Source organism: Helicoverpa armigera, chromosome 23, assembly GCF_030705265.1.
Source record: "Helicoverpa armigera isolate CAAS_96S chromosome 23, ASM3070526v1, whole genome shotgun sequence".
Lineage (NCBI taxonomy): Eukaryota > Metazoa > Arthropoda > Insecta > Lepidoptera > Noctuidae > Helicoverpa > Helicoverpa armigera.
The window spans coordinates 2196393-2221270 of NC_087142.1; the positions used below are offsets into that span (position 1 = coordinate 2196393).

The following is a 24878-nucleotide window of genomic DNA, read 5'->3' on the forward strand; positions in this document are numbered from 1 at the left end:
CGGTTATCCTAAAAGGATAGCCCCAATTTGTTGAAATTGTCAAACCGATACCTTGTTCGCCGCTGCGCGCTCCGCTCCGCACATAAAAGGGAGTTTATAGCGGATTTATAGAGTGATAAATTGTGTTCTGATAGTATAATTGTGGAGTACGGCCACCGATTCCTAAATCAAAGCACAATACAAATGAATGTACCTCCATTCCATACAATGGTCACGGTAGCGATGCTGACCCCGATCACGACAATGCAACTCCGAAACATACAACAGTCCCAATAATTACGCCTACTTTGACAACTAATCGCATCTTTTTCATTGTTTCAGAAGGATCTCTCGGACGATTGCGTGTTCACGGAACATATAGAGGAGAACAACTACAACACATACTCGCGGTTACGCAACGGGAAGAAAACTTTCTTGGCGCTAGACAACAGGGGGAGAGCGCGACGGACGCAGATCCCCATGAGTCGGCCGCTGGGCAACCTGTCGCCCTACGCGCTCACGCTGACGCGGCGCTGGGACGGACCCAAGCAGTCGCACTGCCCGCCGCGGCGGCATCGCGGCAGGCTGAAGCGGCCCCCGCCGCGGCATCGAAACTGCCACATACGCCTTCAGAAAGCCAATCTGAGGCATAAGAGGAAGCACAAGAAGGCTAACAATCCCAAGAAAAAGCAGCGGCATCCGAAAACGAGGAGAAAACATGAGAATGGGACGACGACCACGACCGAGGTGACGTGGGACGAGTCGACGATGTCGACCATGTCTACGACGGACGTCGAGTTTTTTCGGTCGGCGACCGCGCAGGAGGCGGTCGGTCGCGCGTGAGTCGGGCGCTGGTCGCGGTCGGGGCAGCCGTCGCGCTCGCACACTAGCACCGTTCCACACTTACACGTGCAAGAATCTCTTTATCATTCCTATTTAGTGCCGTTCCCGTTCATATACGGAACGGCTCGTCAAATATTTACGACAAAGTAGCATTGCTCTCTTACGAATGGCGCTCCAATTTGACTGTCAAGTTGAACCCCGTGACGCGTTCATAACGAATGTTTGTCGAAACTTGAACTTCGTTTTCCTTTACTAGTAGTACGTACGAAACATAATACTCAATGTTGAGTGAGGCGGTGTTGCCGTTACAAGTCGATACATGTTAACAATAAAACGAATGATATTATTCTACCAAAGCTACTGAAATTATCTATCTCAATTTATATTCCTAGTTCGCTTTAAAATGTAGGTTTATCGGCAAGATTCCAGTTGTTAGTTACTGTTACTTATCAAGAAATTAACGTAGATGATAAATTAACTTTATTCGATAATGACTAGAACATTGATTGTTTTTAACGTCGAGATTATCGTTTGGTAAGGTGGAACTGTGTTAGGAGAAGGCAAAAGATTCCTGTCAATTAAAATTTAGCCTAAATACTTATCGTTTCGGAATCACTCTCTCGAGCGTGCGTCGCTTCATTCAGCTCCTCATCATCAATGTTCATTTCTAATATTTCTTTAATTGGTGTATCTAAAAAGCTATTTAGTAGCATTCGTGTAATATGTTTCATTAATTAAGCTTAAGTTATTCGTTAATGGATTTGATCGGAGTCCAATCCGTTCCGTTACAGACACAACATATAAAGTGACCAGATATCTTAAATGCTCGTAATTTTCCACATTTACAAAGTGCTCTAAGAGCTACGGTATTCAAATTAAGAAATTAACGCTCCATTCCTTTTTATGCATGAATCTAAAGCGCGACTTTAACGTACTTGATCACCTAAAATTAAACCATCGTAGACCACCATCACAATTTGCATCCAAATGCTTCAATAACACGAAGAGAAGAAATTCCGAAACGTTTTTGTACTTAGATACGTGTGTTGAGGTGTAATTTCATAAGAAATTGACTGAAAATTGGACTGAGTAATGTAGTTTATGTTGGTTTCGGCCTAGGCTATGATAGGATAACGTAGTGCGGCGGACGGCATGCTTCTGTATTAATTTGTAAGTTATATTCGAGCGTCGGACGCGAGCGGCCGTGTATAATGACTCCGAAATTATAATCGACGGGGATAGAGTTCCCACGCGTGCCGGTGGCTTGGCGACACTCGACATCCCCCGCGCCGTCACGACTAAACCAGTTCGAACGACTAAATATGAAAAAGGCTATAAAATTATAATTGCGCAAGGCACACCTCTAGTACAGGCCCGCTCGCTTCGACTCGTCCAAAAATGTAGTGATAAACATTAACGACGACGAAGTGACTATTAGTAAGTAGTTCTAAAACGTGTATCTAATTTGTAAATTTATTTATTTTCCATAGAGAAAGTGGTATTTTGTTAACGTTTTAGTTGATGTTTTTTATTCTCTCGTCCCCTTTAGTTCCAACCGACTGTAGGTGTGTAGGATGTCATACGCTTGTACTTTTAGTGAGCCTATATTATTTGTATTATATTTTTAAGTCCGTTCGGTAACAATATGTGCTCTGTATGCAGTTTTGTATAGTGTGTAATGGATGCATTTGCAAATATTGTGATTGAATGGATTTTACACGATTACATTCTCTTTAGTGATGTCCCTCGCATTCTGAATATGTGCGCAGATTTGTAGCAGGTGTATCTTGAACTTTGTCAGCGAACATTTTTTATACTAGCAACATTTTATTTTCTATGTAACCGTTAGAACCCTAGAGGCAAAAGTTACTATGTAAAGGAGCATATGTTCATGAATTATGGAAAACGGGTGTCCCACTTTCAGTTTTAGATTATAATTAGTGTTGTATATATTTTGAATTTCTCTTGAATTCCACGCCGCGATAAGATCGATGGAACAGGTTCGTAGTAGCGTGGAACAACTCTAAGATTCAGAGTAAACAAGGAAAATTTCAATGTAGGTAAACTTGTCTGGTATAATCGATGTTCGCTGATCAACATTTTCAGGAGTTTTTTGTGAATATATGCAGCAAGCTTTATGAATGTACCTACGTATGTTATACGAATGATATTTTGAATTTATTTATATGTATGTATAATATTTTAGGTATCACATGAAAGCGACATGGAATACGTACATAACGAAGCATTTACTCATCTTATAAACATTTTATATAAAATAATCACGATCGTACCGATTCCTTGTCGTTTTCGTATAAGTCAATAAATTATTCGATTCTCGGATTCGTTATACTTGACTCGTTATTGTAAATGAATACCAATCGATCTTTATGTTAGTGTAGAAGCAGTATTTCGGTATTGTAAAAATGGTTCTCCGTTACAGTATCTAGTTTTTGTAGTTTTTATATTGAATAGAGATTGTAAGAAACTTCAGCAGATGCCAATTGGTTTTATTTTGTTCTCCTATACGTAATTACACACTGACAGGTCTTACAGGCGCCGTTTTGACAAACTCTGCCTCGCTGTCCACTATCAAAAAAAAATAAAGTCCAATGACAGTTCTTCTTTTTAAAGTACCAGCCATGTAAATGGTCATATTCAGTCTACTAAGTAATAAAATAGAAATAAATATAATTTATCAGTCTGCTATATAAAATTATGCGAGAATTCGTGAGTTTGCATAACAATGTGCCGATGATGGTGTAAAAATATGAGTGTTATGTTAATTTAATGCCCATGTGCCATAATACTGCCCTCTGGGTTAGCCTACCGATTCAATATTCACTGTTAATTTTCACGAAGTTGCTATACTCAAGTACATAATGTCAATATTGTTAAGAAATAAGGGGATTAGCCACTTCACGGCCAATAACGGACAATATATTAAATTGTAGATAAAATAATTATAAATTTCTTCTCTGATCGTGGTGTAAATACCCCTTGTTTCTCGAAAATTATATATAAGTATGTCAAGAGGAGTCAAACAGTATTACTTACTTAATTAATTTCGATACCTTTTTACAATAATTAATACATACTTTTAAAATGTTCGTGTTTGCTTAGTGCATTTATATATGTACAATTAAAAATTAATTCTGAATAATTTAAAACTTTTTGAATGTAAACAAAATAAAATATCTTTAGATGTTTATTCTAAAGTAGAATTTTAAAATTTTACCTATTTACCTACTTAGTGCTACCAAAAGAAAGATTGATCGAAACTTTTAGACAATAACTTTTTACAGCCTCTTATACCGACGAATAAATAAAAATGATTCTATAATCTGTGAGTTTTCTTTACCCAATGTGCGCTTCCATAAGATCATACAATAAACTTAGGCAACTAGTTTGGAATTTCCTTCCTGAGTCTGAATGTCCTCACAACTGAAACCGAGGAGTCTTGAAGCAGGAGTGAATAGTAGATAGTTCAGGGCAAACTTGATCCATCTTCGACGACATCGTACTTACCACGAGATTGTGGTCAAACGAGAGCCTGTCGACAATAATAGAGGAGGGTCAAATAAGCAGTCGTTCCTTGTACAATAATGGTACTCAGCTGTATCACAGATTAGTTGGCTGTATCCAGAAAAAAACACTAGCAATCACTACATAGTATAAAACAAAGTCGCTTTTTCTGTCCCTATGTCCCTTTCTACGCTTAAATCTTCAAATCTACGCAACCGATTAACATGCGGTTTTTTTTAATAGATAGAGTGATTAAAGAGGAAGGTTTATATGTATAGTAACATACATTAAATAGTGGGCAAACACTGTTATCCCGTGCGAAGCCGGGCGGGTCGCTAGTATAAAAATAAAATGATCAAAAGGTTATGCATCGGCTGAACCGATTTAAATGAAAGGTAAGTAAGTATGTACATACACAGATAATCGAGACCCAAGACAAACTGGGGCTACTTTTTACTCTAATTCGGAAAGTAGGTCCCTCGGGATGCTAGTAGAACTACGGGGAACAGCTAGTATAGGACAAATAACACAAAACTGTCTATAGTAGGAACGAGCATCGAATAATCTTTTGATTACTCAGCTGTAGACCAATTCGATTATTCATTTGTGTGGAAAATATAGGTAAACTGGTGGGATTCATTCGATTGTTTGAACATTTCAATATGAAGTGTCCCAATCTTGTTAGGTAGGTATATCTGTCTATGTACATACTTTATTAAGAAGAAGAGGGACCTGAATCATAGTATGTAATTCTAAGTTTATTAAGCGTGCTATCATATTTTAACCAACTTCTAAAAAGAGGTTCTACACTCGACCATTCTTTTTTGTCCGCACGCAAAGGATACAACGAAACCCTATTACTGAGACTTGGCAGTCCGTCTGTCACCAGGGGCTCGATTCTGCTCATTTTAGTAAAGCGACATACCTTTTTTTTATGATTCAGATCCGACAGATCAATCGACACACATATAACATTAGCAGAATAGAGCCCCAGGCTGCATCGCATGAACCATGATAGACAGCTGAAATTTTCACAGATGATGTCTTTTTATAGCCGCTATAACAACAAATACTGAAAACTTAGCCGGTAACTGTAGTTAGGTAGGTGCTTACGTAAGTATACGGTACCTACGGTAAATTGCTGTAGTAAGTATTCAGTGCTACCACCACGAATGACAAGATCACACCTCATAAATATTTAATCTACTATTAACACAGGTAAAACATCAAAAAACCATCTTATTTTGAATTTACCTCTTCCAAGCCAGTTATTTCTGCGAAGTTGACAAGGCTGGTCGACAGTATTTCTATTCACGAAGATCAGAAACTAAAGCAGTGTAAAATATTATTCATTTTCGAGACCCTCAACATTAATTTCGATGGGCCACTCATATCTTCGGTAGTATAGTGGTAAGTATCCCCGCCTGTCACGCGGGAGACCGGGGTTCGATTCCCCGCCGGAGAGAATCTTTTTGTACTTTTTGAGAGTAATTTTCCTGTATTTTTATTACGCCTGCAACAGTTTATTTTTGTTTTGTACAAAAATCACAGTATATATTTTTAAATTGTTTTTTTCAATATTATTTAGTACCCATTTTTTACGAGCCCATGTTTGTGATGGTATAGACTTTGAAGCGAATATGAAATAGAAATCAATAATGCTGCGTTTACTTTTCCCTGTTATTCTTTTCATACTGATTATTATGAGTATGATCGATCCAGAACTTTGAGTGTGAGGATTTGGAATGTAGTCTCATCACAGAACAGCCAATTGCTTTCACTGCTAACTGTACATAAAATTCGTACTGCAACCGGCGATTTGGGAAAGAGCAGTATTTAACTGAGCAATGTGACTCACCATTAATTTATTTAACACACTTATATTTTTATTTATCAAAATAGATCCCATACCAAATGAATGAAATGCTATGGATCTTGTCAATGGAACGCGCCAGCCATTGATCGTTCTCGCTTCCATTTTTACGAAGTTGGCAGCACTACGATTCTGACGCAAAGTCGTCCAATAAGCATACGTGTGAAGAAGAAAGGTATAGCATCTATGTCTTAAGTGTAAAAGAGAAAAATAATCACGTGTACGAGCTACCACTTTAATGTAACAACAATGGTGTTCATAAACGCTGATGAATAAGACTGATTTTCGTGTGGCAGAAGTGCTTTAGATATTTGTAAGCCTTATCAAATGGCGCTGCGGCTAAATCGAATGAAGGTCGCTCACTCGCTCGCTTAGTTGCTCGATGTTTCATTCGGATCGCCATTTTGTAGAAGTGTTCCTACTCGTGATACTTTTGATTCGATACACACCTTTAATCGTTTTCGATTCAATAACCATCTGATTTTAGGCGGCAAATTGACTATCAATCTAGTATCGATACAAAATGAAGAAATGTTCTTCGGTTGTGTGGAGGTTTTTTGAACGCATCGAAGAAAATAAGAGATGCGTTGCAGTGTTGTGCAAATTATGTGAATCTCAATATAAATACTTTGGAAATACGACAAATCTTAGGGCCCACCTGATAAATAAACATCCTATTCAGTGGGAACTGTCGCAGAATGGAACTTTGGACGAATCCCATTTCAGAATTGAAGATGATGATACAAATCCATCATCTACGCCTAAACGAAAAAAGTACACACCGAGGCCTCGCAAAGACCAAAACGTACGTTATTCAGTATCAGTTAATAAAGAAGAGTCAGCCGGAATGGGTGCTATGCCTAAAATCGAAATACAACGGGTACCTACATTGTTATAATTAGGTTATAGTTTTCTTATCAGTTATTGTTGATACCGAGTCCGCTATCGAGTAGCGGTCATCTGTTGAAAATGTTGATAAATAAAATTGAATTCAAGTAATCGAATCGAGAAGTTCGATCGATAAGACATAATGACGTAACTGATAATCGATACTCGTCTGTTGTTTTTGTTGTATTTCGTTGTGATTGTCGTGCATGCGCTTATTTATGTTTCACAATAATTGAAAGATAATAAGTGTTCGCAAACAACAGTTAAACAGGTATCGTGGCAGCAGTGTTGTAAAATTGACGTGATTCGATCATTTACGATGTTTGTAGGTTAGAGTCGTGTTTACTAAGTTAGGGCTACCAGCAATCTGAAAACTGTTGTGTTTCCGCCAATTATAACACAACACGGCACTGTTACGTGTTGATTTCATTGGTTGTTCTGTGTTAAAACAATTGCGCTTTTTGTGTTTGTCACAGTGAGAATCATGTAGGTTATGTTTCACCTTGGAAAGAGATGTTTTCCTATAGTTTTGATTTATGATAGTTTATAGATGCAAATCTAAACGCCCACCATTTTCCCGTAGGTACTTACCTAACCACAGATTAGGCGTTTTAGCGATATTGACCCATTTTTATATGATTTATTTTGCCTTCAATAATACATATTTTACTTAAACAATTTGATGTCTCTGATATTTAGTTGTTCCCTCCATTAATTTATATTCTACTTTCAGGTTGACATATTAGAAAACACAGATTCTGATGTTGACCAAGAAGGTAACGAGGCAACAATAAACCTCGTCCAACAAATGCATGCGGTAGCCTCTGATGAAGAGTGGTTAGAAGAGGACCCTTACCAAATCACACATATAGAGACCTACGAGCCCAAACGCAAGAAAATGAAGTACAGGAAGATAAAGCGTGAAGTTGCTTCCCCAACCGGCTTACCCGGGTTCTATGTAGCACCAAAAGCAGAAAAGACTGTTATATTCGACGACTCACACAAAAAAGATGAATACTCGATATTCGGAGAGTATGTTGCTAACAAACTCAGGAAGTTTAAGTCACCACGAACTAGGGGGAACTTACAACAGTTGATCACAACGATTTTATGGCAGGCGGAGTATGGTTTGTATGATGACGCTGAGGCTGTTAAGAGAGTACTCATGTACTCTATCCAGGCTCCCGAGCCTGAACCAGCCTTAAATGTGGACATGCAATCACAATTACAAACAGTCCAGGTCCAGGCAGAAGAAGTTATAGAGCATAGTGAAGATCCTATCCAAAGCAATGAGGTTGATTTAGGAGTTATGACTTAAGTATTATTTTAAGTAGGTTAATTTACGGTTACATATTATAATAAAGCTTTTCAGTCATTATTTTTTTGTAAAGTTTATTTTCTCCTTTAATGTGGTAAACAGTTATATGGCAGAGATTATTATTATCTATGCATTATTATAGAGGTAAAGTACGATGACAACCAATTCACGTTGTTCATCTTCCTAGCCTTGCATTATATGGAGAAACTGCCTGTCTGACCTCAACCCAGTTACCCGGGAAAATTAGTAATTTAACCACAACTCTTTCTAAGTCTTGTCAGATACTTCTCCTGTTTGACAAAGATGTTCAAATGACGGCTGGGACTTTAACATCCCTTCTGTTACATGGAGTAACACATTCTCATAGACTCATGAACAGATCAATTACAGAGCGATGCTTACTTATGGATTGATCAATCAGTAAGGCTATAAGTCGCCATAAGCCCTCAGCTCAGCTTCAGTACCTACCTATATTGTGTCACATTTTTACTACCTATCGGGTTCGATTCCCGTACAATTCAACCGAAATAGTGCCGTAGTAACTTATTAACAGTTTTTGGCATAAATATAGCCTGTAATCACAAAAGATTAGGTCTTTATTGGCAACAGGCATGAGTAAGTTTACTTATTAAAACGCTATTAGTTTTATGTAAAACGTGGTCTCGGAAAAGTACTGGCTAGGTTTTAATTTTAACCATCATCTTGAAAAATGTAGCAGTAAATTAAGATAAAATGTTTGTTTTTATGTCCGCTATTAACGCAGAAATTACAATTCAAATGCAATGCGATATATTGGTAAAGTTTATCGGATTACATTTCAAATGTAAGAAATTTCGGTTTTAATTCCAGTTGAAGCATTTCCCTAGCGCTGGCAAGCCTGTACCTACTTTGTAAGACGTTTTGAGATAAGGTGGTTTCAGGTGTGTATAAAAAAAACACAATCCCGTCTTTTACAAAATCCTGTAAAAGAAATCATTATCAGTGCGATGACTTCGTGTGGGAACAAAAATAGCCCGGAATTGTTTCTTTACGAATTTTCACGTGATTTAGAACGCGTAGGCTTGGTCACGTATCGAGTTGATGAAGCTATTTAATGCGTTTTCTTTGCGTCAGGCGTCAGTACCAGTGTACCTAACTGGATTTGTTTTAAAGGAGTATTACCTAATTCTATGAAAGGTTCAACTCTCCAGCATCACGTTGCAGACCCATTTTGGTTGTTTGGGTGCGACTTGCGAGAATCAAACTTGCCAATTATCTAGCACGACGCTGGTAAAAATGAGGGGAGTTGGTCCGTTGATCGGTGCCCATCTGTCATAACGTGCAGGGGGATACATAAAAAAAAAGACGTGTAGGTAACCCTACCTACACAGTACCAACTAAGTATGGTAGGTCCTTCATTCATCATTGGATGAACGGATGTCGTAAAGGGTAGGGCAGAAGAAAAGACATCCAGTCTTACTAAAGAGTTTCATGTTGAATAGGCATCGCGGTTAAGGACAAGAAGTATGAATAGGTCAGATGGACTGTCAACACTGGTATCTACTACTACTGACTGACTGCGTCCGGTTAGACTGGAAGTTGACCTCAGCACAATTGGAAAAACTAGGTAGATGATGATATACGCTAAGCTTTCTCACCACAATCGTTGAAATCTCAGCTAATTACCCATTAAGTATCTACTTAGATAATACCGAAAGATGGTCAAAGATACACCACAGTTTAATACCATTTAAATCGCAATAGGACCAACATTACGACTCATAACACTCATTGACGAACCAAGCAGAATCGCAGGTCAACTGCAGTTCGGTCCTCTAATTAACGATAAGGATCTCCTTAAATTGGACCCTCATAGTTCATGGTCTTAATGACTAGGCTCTTTGTAAATTGCATAGACCAGAGTGCGAATGACGTTACAGATAATAAATAGATGGTGTGAAGAATTTGGGTCGGCTGTTCAACTCCAACCAGGATGCAACTTAATTGTGATACTAAATGATGGAATGGCGGTGGACTGGTAAGGTAATTTAGCGAATGTTTTACAGCTGTTAAACAATACTAATTGTGAAGTTTATGGACCATATGGCTTAGCTAGTTGGTAGGATCCAGTGTCCCTAACTAATGACTTCAATTTGAGAATCGTTGTGGTAGGTACTGAGGTTTTTCTGTCTGCTGACCATTGTATCAAAGCGCTGCTGTAAAATCATATTGGGGACATGTACCATGTGCATGGTGCTTGATATTGCCAACTCTCGACATTCTAGGTAGGTTTGCTTCCTACTGATTAAAATAAAATACTCTATGAAAGTCAATTTGCAGCTTAGTTCTTTATTTTTGTTGAGTATTTTACAGTACCTACTTATTACATAATAAATTAGAATACATTTAAAACTTTCCGTGCTTACACGCAGGTAGGAGGTAGTATTTATACAAAGCTGGGCTAGTATTGCAATAAAGTTAACTTAGCGAATTTACGCTTACATCACAGTCTTTCGAACCTGCGAAAAAATGCAATAATTTTGCACTACCATTCCGTATCAGTATAGACCTTAAGTCGTAAGAGATAAAGTTCTATTTGAGCCAATTTTCCTTATCAATCTTGGAGACCATGTGCGCATGCGTACTAATAAGCTTACTCTTTCAGATACTATCTCCATCTCTTTCGCACACGTCAATCCCCCGTTCTACCAACATGGCCACGCTAAGCCGTACTTCGACAAAATTATTAAGAAAAATACAGTTTTCGCCTGTTTTTACGCGTAATTTTAGTAATGTGAAAAGTGATAACTCATTGAAAAAGGTCTTGACGACCTGTGTGTGTGTCGTGGGCGGTGGCGTAGCGTTTTATGCCGTAAATAAATATGGGAGGAAGAACACCGTTTACGCTCTCAAGGCGAAGGTTAGTCGTAGTTTGCATTATTGCACCTTTATTTCTGCACGATTAGATCCGCAGCAATGTCTAATGATTCATTTTACCTTTTGTCTCATAGGCTGTAGTTCTATAAAGGTTAGTTTATGTCATATTTTTTACTATCATCGCATAATCGAGAAGTTGTTTATAAATAGCACCGAAATTTGACATTAGACCGAACGTTCCGAAATACGTAATCGGAGGAATCAAGTTTAACAAGTTTTTGGCAACAAGTTTTCGTACCTAAATATTTGCATATTACCAACTTACTTTTCGTTTCATCAAGTTCTGTAATATATCTCAGGAGGAAAAGCGTGGTCGGTATCCGTTTTATACTATTACCTATGTAGGTACCTAGCTATACTACTATGTACGGTAGACCGCACATCAGTGGTAACTGTCATGCACCTTAACTCAATAATAATAAGTACGATTTTCCAATGAAACTGTTACCACTGACCTGACGTTGACTGTACTAATGTTGACTACATTGGGTACTATCGGGAATACTCAGCCTGACCACCTCTAGGTTTGCTTTGCTCTAGTAACCTTAACTAACCCATATTATGCTTTCTTAGAAGGTTAAATCTAAAAAGGGTTTTCTTTGAATAGCGCTGCAGGATTTTAAACACAAAAAGTTACAAGTGGTCAATAGGAAAAGACAGCTGTAGTTACATTTGGACCTAGCAGCTGTCTCTGCCCCCCTGCTGACGATAGTTTCATTTATAACTTTGGTACTAGCTTCTGAAAGCGGTAGGAACCTCTGCGCGAACCCGGATAGTAGTCTTCCTCGATAAATGGGCTTTCTAACACTGACATAATTTTTCAAATTGGACCACTAGTTCCTGAGAGAGATAAGCGCGTTTAAGCAAATAGAGTTTATTACTCTTCAGATTTATATTAGTACAGATTTTTCATGAGGATCAAGAGAAGAGAGTTTTTGTTTTAAATATGTACAACTGCACGCCTGATGCACTAGGTACCATTAAAAATATGTTCGGCGGTTTGTGACGTCACATAAAACTGTCATTAGCCTATCACCCCTCCAACCACACCACACAGATGATAAATAAATTCCTAATTCAAAATTCCCAAGTTCCGATACTAATGGTATCGATTAATATCGAGCATCGGCATGAGAACTCGGTAGGCGAGTTTGAAGTTATTTTTTAGTTTTTAGTTTAACACGTGTTTAACGAGATAATGAGTTCCTGGGGTGGTGGTGAATGGTTAATAAGACAGGAGAATAATTGCTGCCATCGTTTAAGGGTTCCCGGTTTAAGCGTTTTGCCTTTTTTTTAAAGGAATGTGTTGATGACGGTATTAGTGATGTGGTTTGAAGTTATCGAGTTCATTTTCGAGTTTGTCCCCTCTCCTTGTCATTGAAAAAAGTTAAAGCATGATTAGGCTAACTTAACTGTAAGAAAATTATCAGTTACGCAGCCTTCTCTGAGGCCAAAATGTGATAAAAATACCAGCAACTTAGAAAACGTTATTCACTGAAATACAAAGTTACACATCAGTTTTGCCATTCCGTAGATTTTGTAATAATCCTGTTCAACCACACGAGATGTAATATCGTTATTGTGGATAATAACAAATAGCAACACGTTTACTTGCTATCATCTCCATTTGAAATAAGTTATTCCGATAAATCTATAATCTTAAGTTCTTTGTGAGTCTTTAAGATATGTTGTATTGGATATCGGACATAAGACGCGATAGTATATTCCGAACAAGAAACATGTATATGCTTAGACAATCTAACCTACTGGACACACCATTTTGCCTAAAATAAATACGAAATTATTTTGTGCCATTGCCGTGCTTTCGTGCTGTCAAAGGACAAGCCTGCCTGGTATACTCAAACTCAAACTCGTGTGCGTCAAAATTCTTGTGCAAAATGCGCGCCACTCGCGCTTTAACTGCGAATTACATTGACCGATTGTTTTTCGATTATAATAAATGTTTCTTTCTTTCTTTCAAAATTCAATAACCAATCGCAAAACAAGCGATGGATCGGTTACAATTCCCAGTAAATTGGCAAAAGTTTTCACCAAGAGATTTGTGTTCATGGCGCCTCCGGTCATTAAATGCTCTCTAAGTCTATATGAGAAAATATCGTGTCTGCTTATTAATCTAAATCATATAATTTATTTTATAAATGTTCCTGTTGGAGTTTTATGATTATTTTATGGTTAGTTAAGAAACGAGGCTAAGGTTTTAAGATAGAAGTGGCTATAAAATACCGTATGAATTACTTACCTTGTTCGTTGGATTATTACAGGCTGCTAGAATAACTGCATGGTGGTCTTGATAGCTAAAGCAAGCAATAAAATAATATCTTCTTAATCTTCTACTAGCTTCCGACCGCGGCTTTTAAGTACTTACGACTCATTGATAAAAAGCCTATACTTACCTACGATGTGCTGCAAAATATGACATATGACATAATACTTCCAAGATTCAGAACCCATTCTGTAGTTTGTGCGTCAAAGAGGAAAAAAGATTCATACATACAAACTTTCGAGTGTATACCTAGTATTACTAGGATATTAATTATATTTACTGGGTAACAATATGGTCTAAATTATAATGGCAGACGCATTAATATAACCATTTAATTGGGTTACACACGCCGCCCTACAAAACATAAATATTCCGCTAAACGCCACTTTCTCGTCTGATATAGCATCAATTAACCCTTACGTGTGACACTTGACATATAACCCGAATAAAACAAAATAAGCTTTTACAAATATCGTGTATAGATAGCGCTAATTCAGGCTTAACAGCTGTACTCAACCTTTTTTCTGCAGACGATAGTTTCACAGGTCGTAGGAAAGTATAGTGTGGAAGATTTAAATAATTATAAATAATAAATTAGCGACTACTGTTAGGAACAAAGTTTAGGAAAAAAGAGAGTATACCTGGGTATACCATAAATTGAAGGTATGTGAAGATGACTGTGTCCTACAGTCGGACAAAAAATAGTGTGTTAAAACTCTTCAGCTTTACAATTAGCGACTATTTAAATGTCTTTATTCCTGTAAGAAGTATCTATTCCTACTCTTAATTTGCCCAAGCACTGCGTAACAACTTTTCCATGATTAAGCAGTACGAGCGAAAATTAAAACTGCAATTTAGATCACAAGTTGAGAACAGCTGCCTCAAACCATCCCGCCCTAACACCACTTAGCCTACATATGAGCGAGCAAATACTTTATAAACACTAGCTGATAATACCATAATGTACGCTTCGAAAGCCGATTAGCGATCGAGTGATCAACGCGAGAATCGTGGAGGTAGCCTCCTTGCCTTGTTTCCACAGGTATTATAGTATGGAAATGGGTTTTGTTACTTGCTACTTGAGATGAGAATGATAATCTTGAACATCTTTGATAGCCTACTTAATGAATTTGTTAATGATACTCCTTTGCTAAATAATAAACAACATCAGCGAACATTGCTATTCTCATGTTGATCCTATGATGGCCAAAAAAGGTTTCTAATATTATGAAAAAACAACTTAGAGAAGTTACGAGCAGTGATAACTGCTTAAAGCTGAGAGGTGATTTCAAATCCCTTGGCATTGGCTGTCAATCCTACTATTGTTCACGCAATTTTCCATCGACATTTCGTTCAAGATTAACTTGATGGTTACCTGAAAAAAAAAACTATAGACACACAAAAACTAATAATAAAAAATAATGTAAATAAGTTACATTCACTGGACAAACACCCGATACTTCGTTTAACAATGAGTGACACAGTTAAATAAAGGCCATATTAATCGGATCAATCGCTTCGCTGTTCCAATCATGCGCAAGCGACGGTATCTAGATCGCACTCGTCGACTGGGATGGCAGGACTTTTTTGCATTGCTGTAGTCCTGGTATGATGGGTGTAGGTAAATCATGAAATTAATTAATTATTGGTCTTTCGCGAAAAGAGAATTGGAGTAACTGAGGTGGAAAGACTCCTACTATGGCTTCAATATGAATGGTGTAAGCTTCGCAGCTGTCTCCGTATTGCTCGTTGTTTTCAGTGTTCAGCTAAACTCAATTCTTCAATCCAGGGTTCTGTAACAATTCTGTAGGGAAAGGGCAACTTAGGATAATTATCTCAATTTGTACACAGCTTTTTTGTGTACAGCTTTGTCTGAAAGCAAAATAGGAAGTTTCATTATAATAACTTAACAATGTGAAAATAGTGAAACAGCCTCAATGCTATAGTTCCCCAAGCTCAATGTTACAGTCATGTAAACCAATAACATGGCCACACAAAATTTACTGGCAGATTAGTAAGTCCATATTTTAAATTTTTATTCCACATCTCGTCTTTTACCACTAGCCGGCTTAAATCAGCAGTATTATAAATAGAGTGAGAAATCATCGACTATGAAAAAGTAGATTATTATCACTATAATGCTAAAGTAATTATGAGACGAGTTCTCGTACTATTGTGTCAACATGCCCATAGCGGTGGCTTTTATCCGCAAATCCTGTCATTATCCGTGCGCAAACGCAGATTACCGCAGTGATGTACGGACTATAATTAACGTCGATAAACGACTTAAGTTGTCGATTAAGAGAAAGTGTGTCAATTTCGGACGTTTTTGAATAAATCTTTTGAAGATTAATGCTTTTGTTGTCTGTTGGAGACCACACAATGGACGGTGTTGCTTAAACACTGAGATTCCCATATTATTATGGTTAATTTTATGGCATACGACTGCAGAAAGATAGTCAAATATAGGGTATGGATATGATACTCTTTAGAAAGCCAAGAAATTAATGATTCACATCCCATTGTAACTACGACAAACGAAACACAGAAAAGGTTTCAAATACAAAACTTTAATTTTGCCATCTTTTTCTCAAAAATAATTTAGTTCAAAGCCGGCGACCGCTTCAAACTTCATTTAATTAAACTTAAAATTAGCAAGTTATCGTGCCAAAAAACGACTTGTAAGGTCGACAAGTCCCATCCCTTCACTAAAGTCAGGTAATAAGAGACTTGGTTTAAGCAAATCCTTTGCATCGTCGCCGCTTCAGATGCACTCATACGCACCTCATAATGTGACAGGCGTGGCTTAAATACTGTGTTTATTTCATCTTATTGGCACTTAATGACCGACCGCCGTTGGGATGCATTTAGAATGTGTTGCGAAGATTTTTTAAACGATATCTTGGTGTAGTTATTGCGATTTGAGCGGCGATCGAATTTATAGGAAGTTTTTTGATGTTGCAAATTCTCGCAAATACTTGATATAATGTTTTTTTGAAATTATATTATTGTATTTAAGTCACACGTTGAATAGAAAACGGGGCAAACTGATGTTGTGAGAAACGATTTGCTATTTCATAAGGAAAACCACAACTTATATTAGGCATTGCTTTAGTGGAAGGTGATCCTTTCGTTAGAAAACAAGAGGAAAAGCTTCGCTGAACATATAAATGCATTTTCCGATAATAGCACTACCTGGTACAAAGTTGACGTTATACATCAACTGCTGTCTACAGGAAAGTCTTCGAATATTTGTCACTCTAATAAATAATTCAGTTGGGGTCCTTCTGTGGTGACCTAACCTAGATCAGTCTGATCGGCGTACAAATTCATTGAAGGGGCTAAAACAATACCGTGGAGCGGCGCCGATTCATGATTCACGATCGAGTGTCTACTCCAGGATTTCCTATTAAAACAAAAAGTGGCAAAAATGGTAATTTTTAGCATTGTTCTATTGTCTCTTGAATGATTTGTGGGCAATAGTAATGAGGTTATTTTCGATTTTGGTGTTTTGATAGAAAATCTTTGTGTGGCGCTTGCATTTGGTTTTGCATATCAGTATCACGGGACATATACAAAAAAGAGTATAAAACAAAAACTTTATTTTGATGACTCATTTTTTGTTTTAATTATTTCCAAGAGAGCCTTGCGAATTCCTTACTGTGTCATCAAATGATTCAATCGAAGCTATGATCGCATCTGATAGCAGTCACGTACGCGATACCAATTCATGGCTCGTCGCGGAACAACTATCGTCACCAGCCCAACAATGTCACTCTGTGGTCTAATTTCAATCGCTTTCGTATAATCAACACTTAACATTGCTGTAACGCATGACCACAGCCAAGAAAAGGCAATGGGATTGTCCAATACTTCATATCCTAGATGCGTCATCTGCCATAACTTGGAGCATTTTCGTCACGTCTTGAATTAATATTATAGGCCTATTAGTTAGGCATGAAGTGAAACTATTCAGTCATGAGTCAGCTGGGGGAAATAGGTTGGATTCGTGGGCGATGGTTTATTAACTTATCACCAGGCGATATTACAATGTTTCCTAATAGATTACCGACCTACGTGAAGTCTTACTTCAATGTCTCCTAAGCTAATCAGGGCCCCTAGGCGTGACAATATCGGATCGCCTGGGATCATAGCTAGAAGTAATAATTATGGACCGTATAGTACTGAAGTGGTAATTGCGATGAGAAACAAGTAAATTAGACAGTAAAGAGAGATAAATAATAGCAAAGTTTATTTAATTTAAACATTAACAGTAGACCGCTTATTTCCTTATTTCGAAAAATAAATACAGTTAAAATCATCATAATATAGCGAAGTTACTGTTACAAACATACATCATTTCGATTGTTGAGATCTATGCATGAACTTTTCAGATCCTGCTTATTGCAGAATCTCTGGCCAGATACTGTTACCAAGCTCCTATCAGAAAAGCTGTACTTAAAAAAACAAATGAACAATATCAAGGATCAGAAAAAATCATCAGTTTATACGACTATCTAACTAAAACATAAAGAAAAAAAATCATTGACATTCACTGTAGTACAAACACCGCACCTACAAAGCGATCTAGCGAAATTGTATACATGACAGTTATTTTTTTGTTTTCTATGAGAAAGTTGTACATCAAACGTTTTGTTTTGTAGCAGACGAGACCCATGTTTCTCAGTCGACTACTTTTTTCTTGTCGAAGTAACACAATCCACTGTGTCGCACTAAACTGTCAGTGGATCTTACTATTGGTTGCTTTGAGTTATTGAGTCTGTGCGGTTGCTTGTTTGGGCCCGAGTTTTATTTGTTATAGTTTTTATTTAAAGTGTTTTTGGCTGGTTATATCCAAGAGTTGAAAATAATTTTATCAAAGCAATTGCTTCTAGATCCAGAATTAAAATAAGTCAATTTACTTAACTGCTCTTTACATCAAAAGTTTCTGCAACTGCAATTTCTGTATCCAAAAGAAAAGTCTCATATGACTTTTCGTTTAGTTTCAGTTTTATTCATTCTTTTTGATGTTTACCTCCCAATAAAAATCCTATTTTTCCTTTCATCCATCATAGTCCAACCAGATATTAAAACTAGTCAATTGTAACAAATTCTCGAAAACTTATCACGCATCATTTCTCACGACTGCCATCAATTAATCAGACAGCAAGCGGGAACAAATGGTAGGGCCCCGGCGCGCTCGTAACAAAACACTTGAATGGCGCGCGATAATATCAAACTCACGATTAAAAGTAAATCAGTCGATGCTATTCAACGGTTTAGCCCTAAATTGTAGCAACCCCCTATAAACGGGACCATATTATTGTCCAATGGCCATTAAGTAGAGGGTGTTTCTTAGAAAAGACCACCTGCATCGCTATTGATCCAGATCCTAATATTGGTCAGTCTTTCAAACGGATTTTTTGTCAACCTCTATGAACGTTGTCTAGTGATATAATGAGATAATTTGTTGTCAAATCTTTTTGTAACTTTGTTAGCTGCGTGTAAATAATGAACTTGGATTTAGGATATTTATGGAGGAGGTAAATTGTCGCGACGCTATGGAAGTCAGAAAGGAGTGTGATAAATAAGAAGTAGTTGGCGCCTTTTTTCTCATTTAAAATATCAGAAAAGTAAATTCATGGGAAATATCAAAGCAGTTATTTCAATATTGTTATAATACTCAATGAATAGGAGCTATCGAAATAGTTGAGAGAGCACTCAGTCATAAGGCCTAACTGAAAACAATGGCGGTCAAGTGGCAAAAAATCCAAATGAATTTCTTATAGCACTGGAACCACTACATATCAATATTTGAGACAGCTACTCTATAGAAGTCATAAATACAAAAGAACCGCACAAGAGCTATAAAAGATGATTGAATCATGATTAGTAATGAACAGCTTCATTATTGCTAATTAAAAATAACTGTTGGGCCAATCAATGTTATGGTGTTGCGTAATTTATACATAGAAACTTGCAATCGGCGAGTCCATATACTGATAGAGGCAAACTATGTGGTGTTTAAGTTATAAGCACAACAATCTTTTACAAATTCAGAACACAACGCTTATGCTTAGCTTTTTCCTAGTGTTCCCACATGGACGGTCCACTTATGTGTTAGCAGTTATGTTCACGCTTTTGGCCCAAAGCCCAAAAATTCTTTGCCCAACCTAGGAATTGGATCCAATACCTCATACTTCACAGCAGCACGTGTGTCTAATAGATCAAAACAATCTTCATAACATACTACCATTTCTCTAAAATATTGCCACTGAACCGGAACTCTCCCGGAACTATTTAAAATAAAGCTGGTAACAAATTTGTTGAAAGTGCTAGAACGCATTGACAAGTCGTTTACGAATGTTAAGACATTATTCCGTTTTAACGAGATGTGGGTAGGTAAGAGGCTGATCTTATGGTCAGACGGGAAAATGCTCGATTGTATGTTGATGCTGCTTGTGTTAACACCGATTTCTTGCCTCGTAAATTCACCGTGACACCTGTTGACGCTGATTAAGACGGTGTTATTGTGAAACTTGTGCTTTCTTCTGAGTAACTTGTTGTGGCAAAGATCTTAATTCAATGGAACTCTATTGGAAATAGCAGCATGGATGATCACAACCATGTTGTATTGCGCATTTTTCGATCACTTGAATTACTCATCGCATTCTCGAAAGTTCAGGAGCCCTCATTTCACTTGCATTACCGCTTTAGCTCCAATATCAACATTACTCCGAAAATCTGTCCCTAATCTTTTCATTAATCTATCGTAAGACTAATAAACAAACGTTCTCCCCTACATATTTGGTTCCCCATCAGTGACAGCGTCTCCGCTAATTTAGCCTTCGTTTTGCAGACGATTAGAGGTCCGGGTTGACTGTAATTGATTGTTTCCCTGCCCGTCTGCTTCTGAGAGTCCCCTTAGCTGTCTCGGTGTCGTTAATTATTTACCTATCTGTTGAACTTTGGGGAGGTTGTATTGTTGTTTGGAACATTCTAGAGCTGTGCTTAAGTAGTGTTAAGAGAGTTATCGTTATTTGTTTTGAGTCAGATATGATGTTACCAAGAGAAACCCACAGTGAATGGCCTATTTTACCTTGCCAAGATTCAAGCACTGAAAAAAATACAATGATGTTTTTGTTTTAGTTTCCGTTCAGCGAAAGTTCGTGCAATTAGAATAACGTACGACAATTTTAGCAAAGCTGATCCAAGAATGCATTTTGGCATCGACACCGAACGAACGCGGTCACGTATTCAGAAAAAGTCTGAAAATAGTTTCGGTACAAAATCCCCATTACCGGAAATAGCGTACGACATAAATCGCAAGGGGCCATGATCCCCTAGAAATGTCACTGACAAACAAAACGTTAACTTAATCCCCTCCTTTTGGAATTTTTCAATCAACCACAAACATGTGACTTCATAATTCGTTTCACAGTGGGACCGCTTGAGAACCCTGGTGATAAAGATCTTTCTATCCCAAACTCAACCTTATATCTTCTTGTCTTGAGTTGAAAGTTTGTTAGAGATGTAGCGGAAGGTGGAAAAAAAGTGAAATGGCGCGTACAATAGGTTATGGCGGTCATTGAAACAAATCTGTTAGGGGCGTTGTCGAGGGTAAACACATCCTTAACAAGGTTTGAAGAGTTAAGAAGGATGGGTATGGATGATAAGGAGAACCTTGTACTTGATTGTATTGATGATTAACATTCTCAAGATGGTATTTGAGGTGTAACTTAAGACAATAGAGGTTTAATTTAGGACAATAAGGTTGCAAAGAATATAGCCTAATAAACTGGCTAAGTCGGTACTGTCGAAATTGTAAAGCAATTCGTTAAATTAATTTTATGACACTACAGTTTTCCCGTTAGACCCGCTGAATTCCGGAAGCTTTTGTATTGGTCAAATCTGAGATCTGAATATAAGATAATAATTTATGTTAATACGTACTAAATGTTAATTAAGACTTCTTTATAACTGATAAATGAATTGGTTCATACATTTTCTTTATCTACTAAACCATCGATACTTCCTTCCCGTTTGATTTCTATATAGACAGTTCGTGTTGGATTCTTCAATTCCGTTCTTAAATCGGTAGTTTTGTTTGTTCCAATTTCTCCAAATAGATCTAAATAAAGTTGTTTGTTTAATTTAAAAGCAGATTCGCTCTTCCGTGTTCTATCGTTTCCGACATTGAGCACGTTTTTTATTTTACTGAAGTTATAACAGAATTTGTATCTAACCAAAGGTTTCGAGTTTATAAATAAGCTTAACTGGCGCAGAAATTTCGAACTTCATAGTATCTATTGATAGAGTAGGCAAACGATATTACAAGAAAAGGAATACACGCAACTGAGACCAGAATTACAACCGTTCGGTCATTTTCTGATTTGAAAATATTACCGTGTGACAGTTCTCACACATTCATAAGCATCGCCAGATCAGTTCATACATCGATACTTCAAATTTAAAACACATTGACCTGCGCCCGAGCAGCCACACGCATTGTTCATAGATAAACATCTTGTTCGTCAATCACTACCACAACCTACCCTCATAAAAGGACTAAAATAACGCCAGGAAATATGTGCTCTATGCCTTTTTTAGTAAAGGTAAAATTCATATGACCACACAATATAATTTATGACTATTAATGGAAAAATAGGCCATCGTGTGGTGAAGTGTTTAAGGGTTTTAACATAATTAGGTACTGAATTGTTGGGCGTTATCTGCTGATGCACTATTTACATAACTTATTTCAATACATAAATATTTATTTACTCACGGACTCCCAATCTGCGTCCTCACAAAACATGCATGTCTGTAGCTATAAATGTACTCAATTGAATGATGACCACGCAATCGACTATGCATGCAATTACTTAACCAAAAGCAGGATACGGGACCTTGAAAGAATAATGTTGTCCTTACAAAGTAGAACGCAGTAAAAAGACCACACAAATTAGGTAAGGACAAGAAGCGCTAACGAATGGTCAAAACAAATCATTTGAAGATTCGGTTACTAAACCGGAAAGATTGGCTCCCATACCGACGAACAATGTTGCTCCAACATTTGCCAAAGATAAGACAATGCTCATTCTTCAACCTCTTTGAAAGGTTAGGAAAGAGTTTTGAGCGCTATTAGCCGCAAAATAAAGTTTGTTAAGGAATAAAGGCTGATTTATATAGAGCGAGCCGACTCAGTCTGAGACGATGTGACTAATAAATCTCAATCAAGATCAGAGATACGATATGATTGGTCGCTCGTCTGTCGGCGGGAGATGCCGATGATAGCTTACATAACTAGATTTGCGGTGGTAATGAACCTGTCCTTTTATTTTAGAATTAGCCCTTTGAAGAAGATTTGAAAGTGTTTTGTAATGCCTCGTCTATAGTGAAGTACATATCTGCATTGTTTGGTTCAACAATCGCTGTGATCTTTTCTGATGTAGTAAAGTTATATTTAGGAAGACTGCCATATTTGAAATGTTAGTCCAATTAAAGTCTTTTTGTGCTAATGCATCTTTGATTCAACTTTATGTACCACTGTCATTGGCGCATTTCTGACCACAATTATTTTTAGTTATTTTTGTGTTCTATGAATTAATGAAATAAATGGACTATGTCAAAAGCTTGTTAGCTTGTCAACTGAGACAAATTGGACATTGACGAGAAGTTTTAACAAGAAGCAAGATTAGTCACTATTAATACCTATTTGTGTACATAGTTTCAAAGAAACTAGATGTTTAGCCTTTCCTGGTTCAAGTGACACCGCTTTATAATCGTTTTAGTTGACAGTAGGACTTAATATGATCAGTAGCAAAGCGCCGCTTGCTCGTCTATATTCTGTCATACTTATTTTAAGCCTGTTAAAGAGCACATACGCTGTATGTATGTACTTGGTTAAATAACCAAGTTCTTTTTTGTCAACTTACACTTTTTAGTACGTTAAGCTTACGGCTTATAACTGAAGAGTTAGCAGTTTATATGATAAAATAATAATAGAACGCATAGATACTATTTCTATAGTAAACGAGGCTTTAGTATTAGAATCATATCCTATCATACGCTTGCAATCTCAGAGTCGGGAGCCTAGTCGGCGAGTCTTGATACTTTAGATCTTGATACCCGTTGCTTATCTTTGTTTTTTCCTAGTAAACCCTTTCTTTGTCCTTATCTGCAGAGATTTGCTCTCGTCTTTCGCTTTTAGAAATAAGTTTACTAGACTCGTGTAGTGTAGCTTATAACTTACTAGGGTATTGGTTATTTCTAGCTTTCTGTTGAATATTTTCTATGATTTCTATCAAATTGTTAAATGTCCTGTAGTCCTAGCTTTTGACAGAATTAAGTAGAAATTGATTTTTGAGAAACTCGTAAATGATTCTACATTTTGATCTAATGACACATTAAAACTCTTCATAAACATCGGTGACACAATTCAGACTATCCTACACATCGGTACCGCCATCTCAAACACAGACACTTAATTACTATAATTCCTAAGCTTTATCTGCTGCGAAGTTAATCCGTGAAACACCGCCCATCATTGTCTGGTGCAAGTGTTTCACGCTAAACCATCTGATATAATCGTGATTCAATTTGCATACAGTTAGTTCTGTCTCGCGGTTAATGTGAGCGACAGTTAAACACGTGCTCTGAGGCTGTTCTTATTCCAAACGAGCTTTTAGTTTATTGGCTTTGGATTTTGTGAATGCAGTAGTTTTTGATTTGAGAAAAGTGAAATTGTTGCGACAGCTTTAAGTTTTCATTTTTGATTTTGAATTTGTCTTTATTTTGTTTCAGGTAAGCGGAATTTCAAGTGACGTTATCTACAATTAAGAAGACTGAATTGTAAGGTAACATAGGTAGTACGAAATATGACAATAGCGATATTTCCAGTGATGCAACTTTTGCTAAATCTTTTGAGAACAATTTTATCAATTTTAATGTAAACTTTTGGCCCTGAAATTGACAGAGAAATCCAAGCATTAAGATTTTCGACTTACGAGCCCACATCTCCACATTCACATGCCCGATAAGTACAAAAGGACCAAAAACTAGAGCTTGACAATGCAGCCTTACAAATGATGTATTGGTCGATAGGATCGATATTTGTGGTATAAATCACAGTATAAATCACTATGCTTCTACAGTAATGCAGCTTCCTTATCAGTGTTATCATGCTTTGTCCGTTTATAATTTATTTTAAGGCGTCAATACGAAGGACCAACGATTTTGGGATCTTAGAA

At 37.2% G+C, this 24878-nt stretch overlaps 3 protein-coding genes across 9 annotated transcripts in view; all 3 read left to right on the plus strand.

Annotated features, from left to right (window-relative positions):
• The window catches only part of LOC110371358 (fibroblast growth factor 22), a 199198-nt gene extending 195033 nt beyond the window's left edge, over window positions 1-4165 (plus strand). For 2 of the 3 annotated variants that reach the window (XM_021327558.3, XM_021327559.3), the window contains exon 5: window positions 322-4165. In XM_021327558.3, the coding sequence (XP_021183233.1) occupies window positions 322-822 (501 nt within the window). In that variant the 3' untranslated portion in view covers window positions 823-4165. The remainder of the gene's footprint in view (window positions 1-321) is intronic. The other variant, XM_021327560.3, reaches the window with a different exon arrangement.
• A 2396-nt stretch (window positions 4166-6561) lies between these two features.
• Window positions 6562-8486, plus strand: LOC110371384 (uncharacterized). 3 transcript variants are annotated; one of them, XM_021327608.3, is made up of 2 exons: window positions 6562-7100; window positions 7842-8486. In XM_021327608.3, exons 1-2 carry the CDS (start codon window positions 6744-6746, stop codon window positions 8424-8426), a joined length of 942 nt encoding a protein of 313 aa, XP_021183283.3. In that variant the 5' UTR covers window positions 6562-6743; the 3' UTR covers window positions 8427-8486. The 3 variants fall into 3 exon arrangements, 2 of the variants coding, with proteins under 2 accessions (XP_021183283.3, XP_021183284.3); XM_021327609.3 differs by having other exon boundaries at window positions 6563-7025; XR_007510593.2 differs by lacking the exon at window positions 6562-7100 and adding an exon at window positions 7109-7379 and having other exon boundaries at window positions 7842-7978.
• A 2596-nt stretch (window positions 8487-11082) lies between these two features.
• The window catches only part of LOC110371371 (calcium uptake protein 3, mitochondrial), a 69632-nt gene continuing 55836 nt past the window's right edge, over window positions 11083-24878 (plus strand). For all 3 annotated transcript variants that reach the window (XM_021327589.3, XM_021327590.3, XM_021327591.3), the window contains exon 1: window positions 11083-11325. In XM_021327589.3, coding sequence (XP_021183264.2) covers window positions 11119-11325 — 207 coding nt within the window. In that variant the 5' untranslated portion in view covers window positions 11083-11118. The remainder of the gene's footprint in view (window positions 11326-24878) is intronic.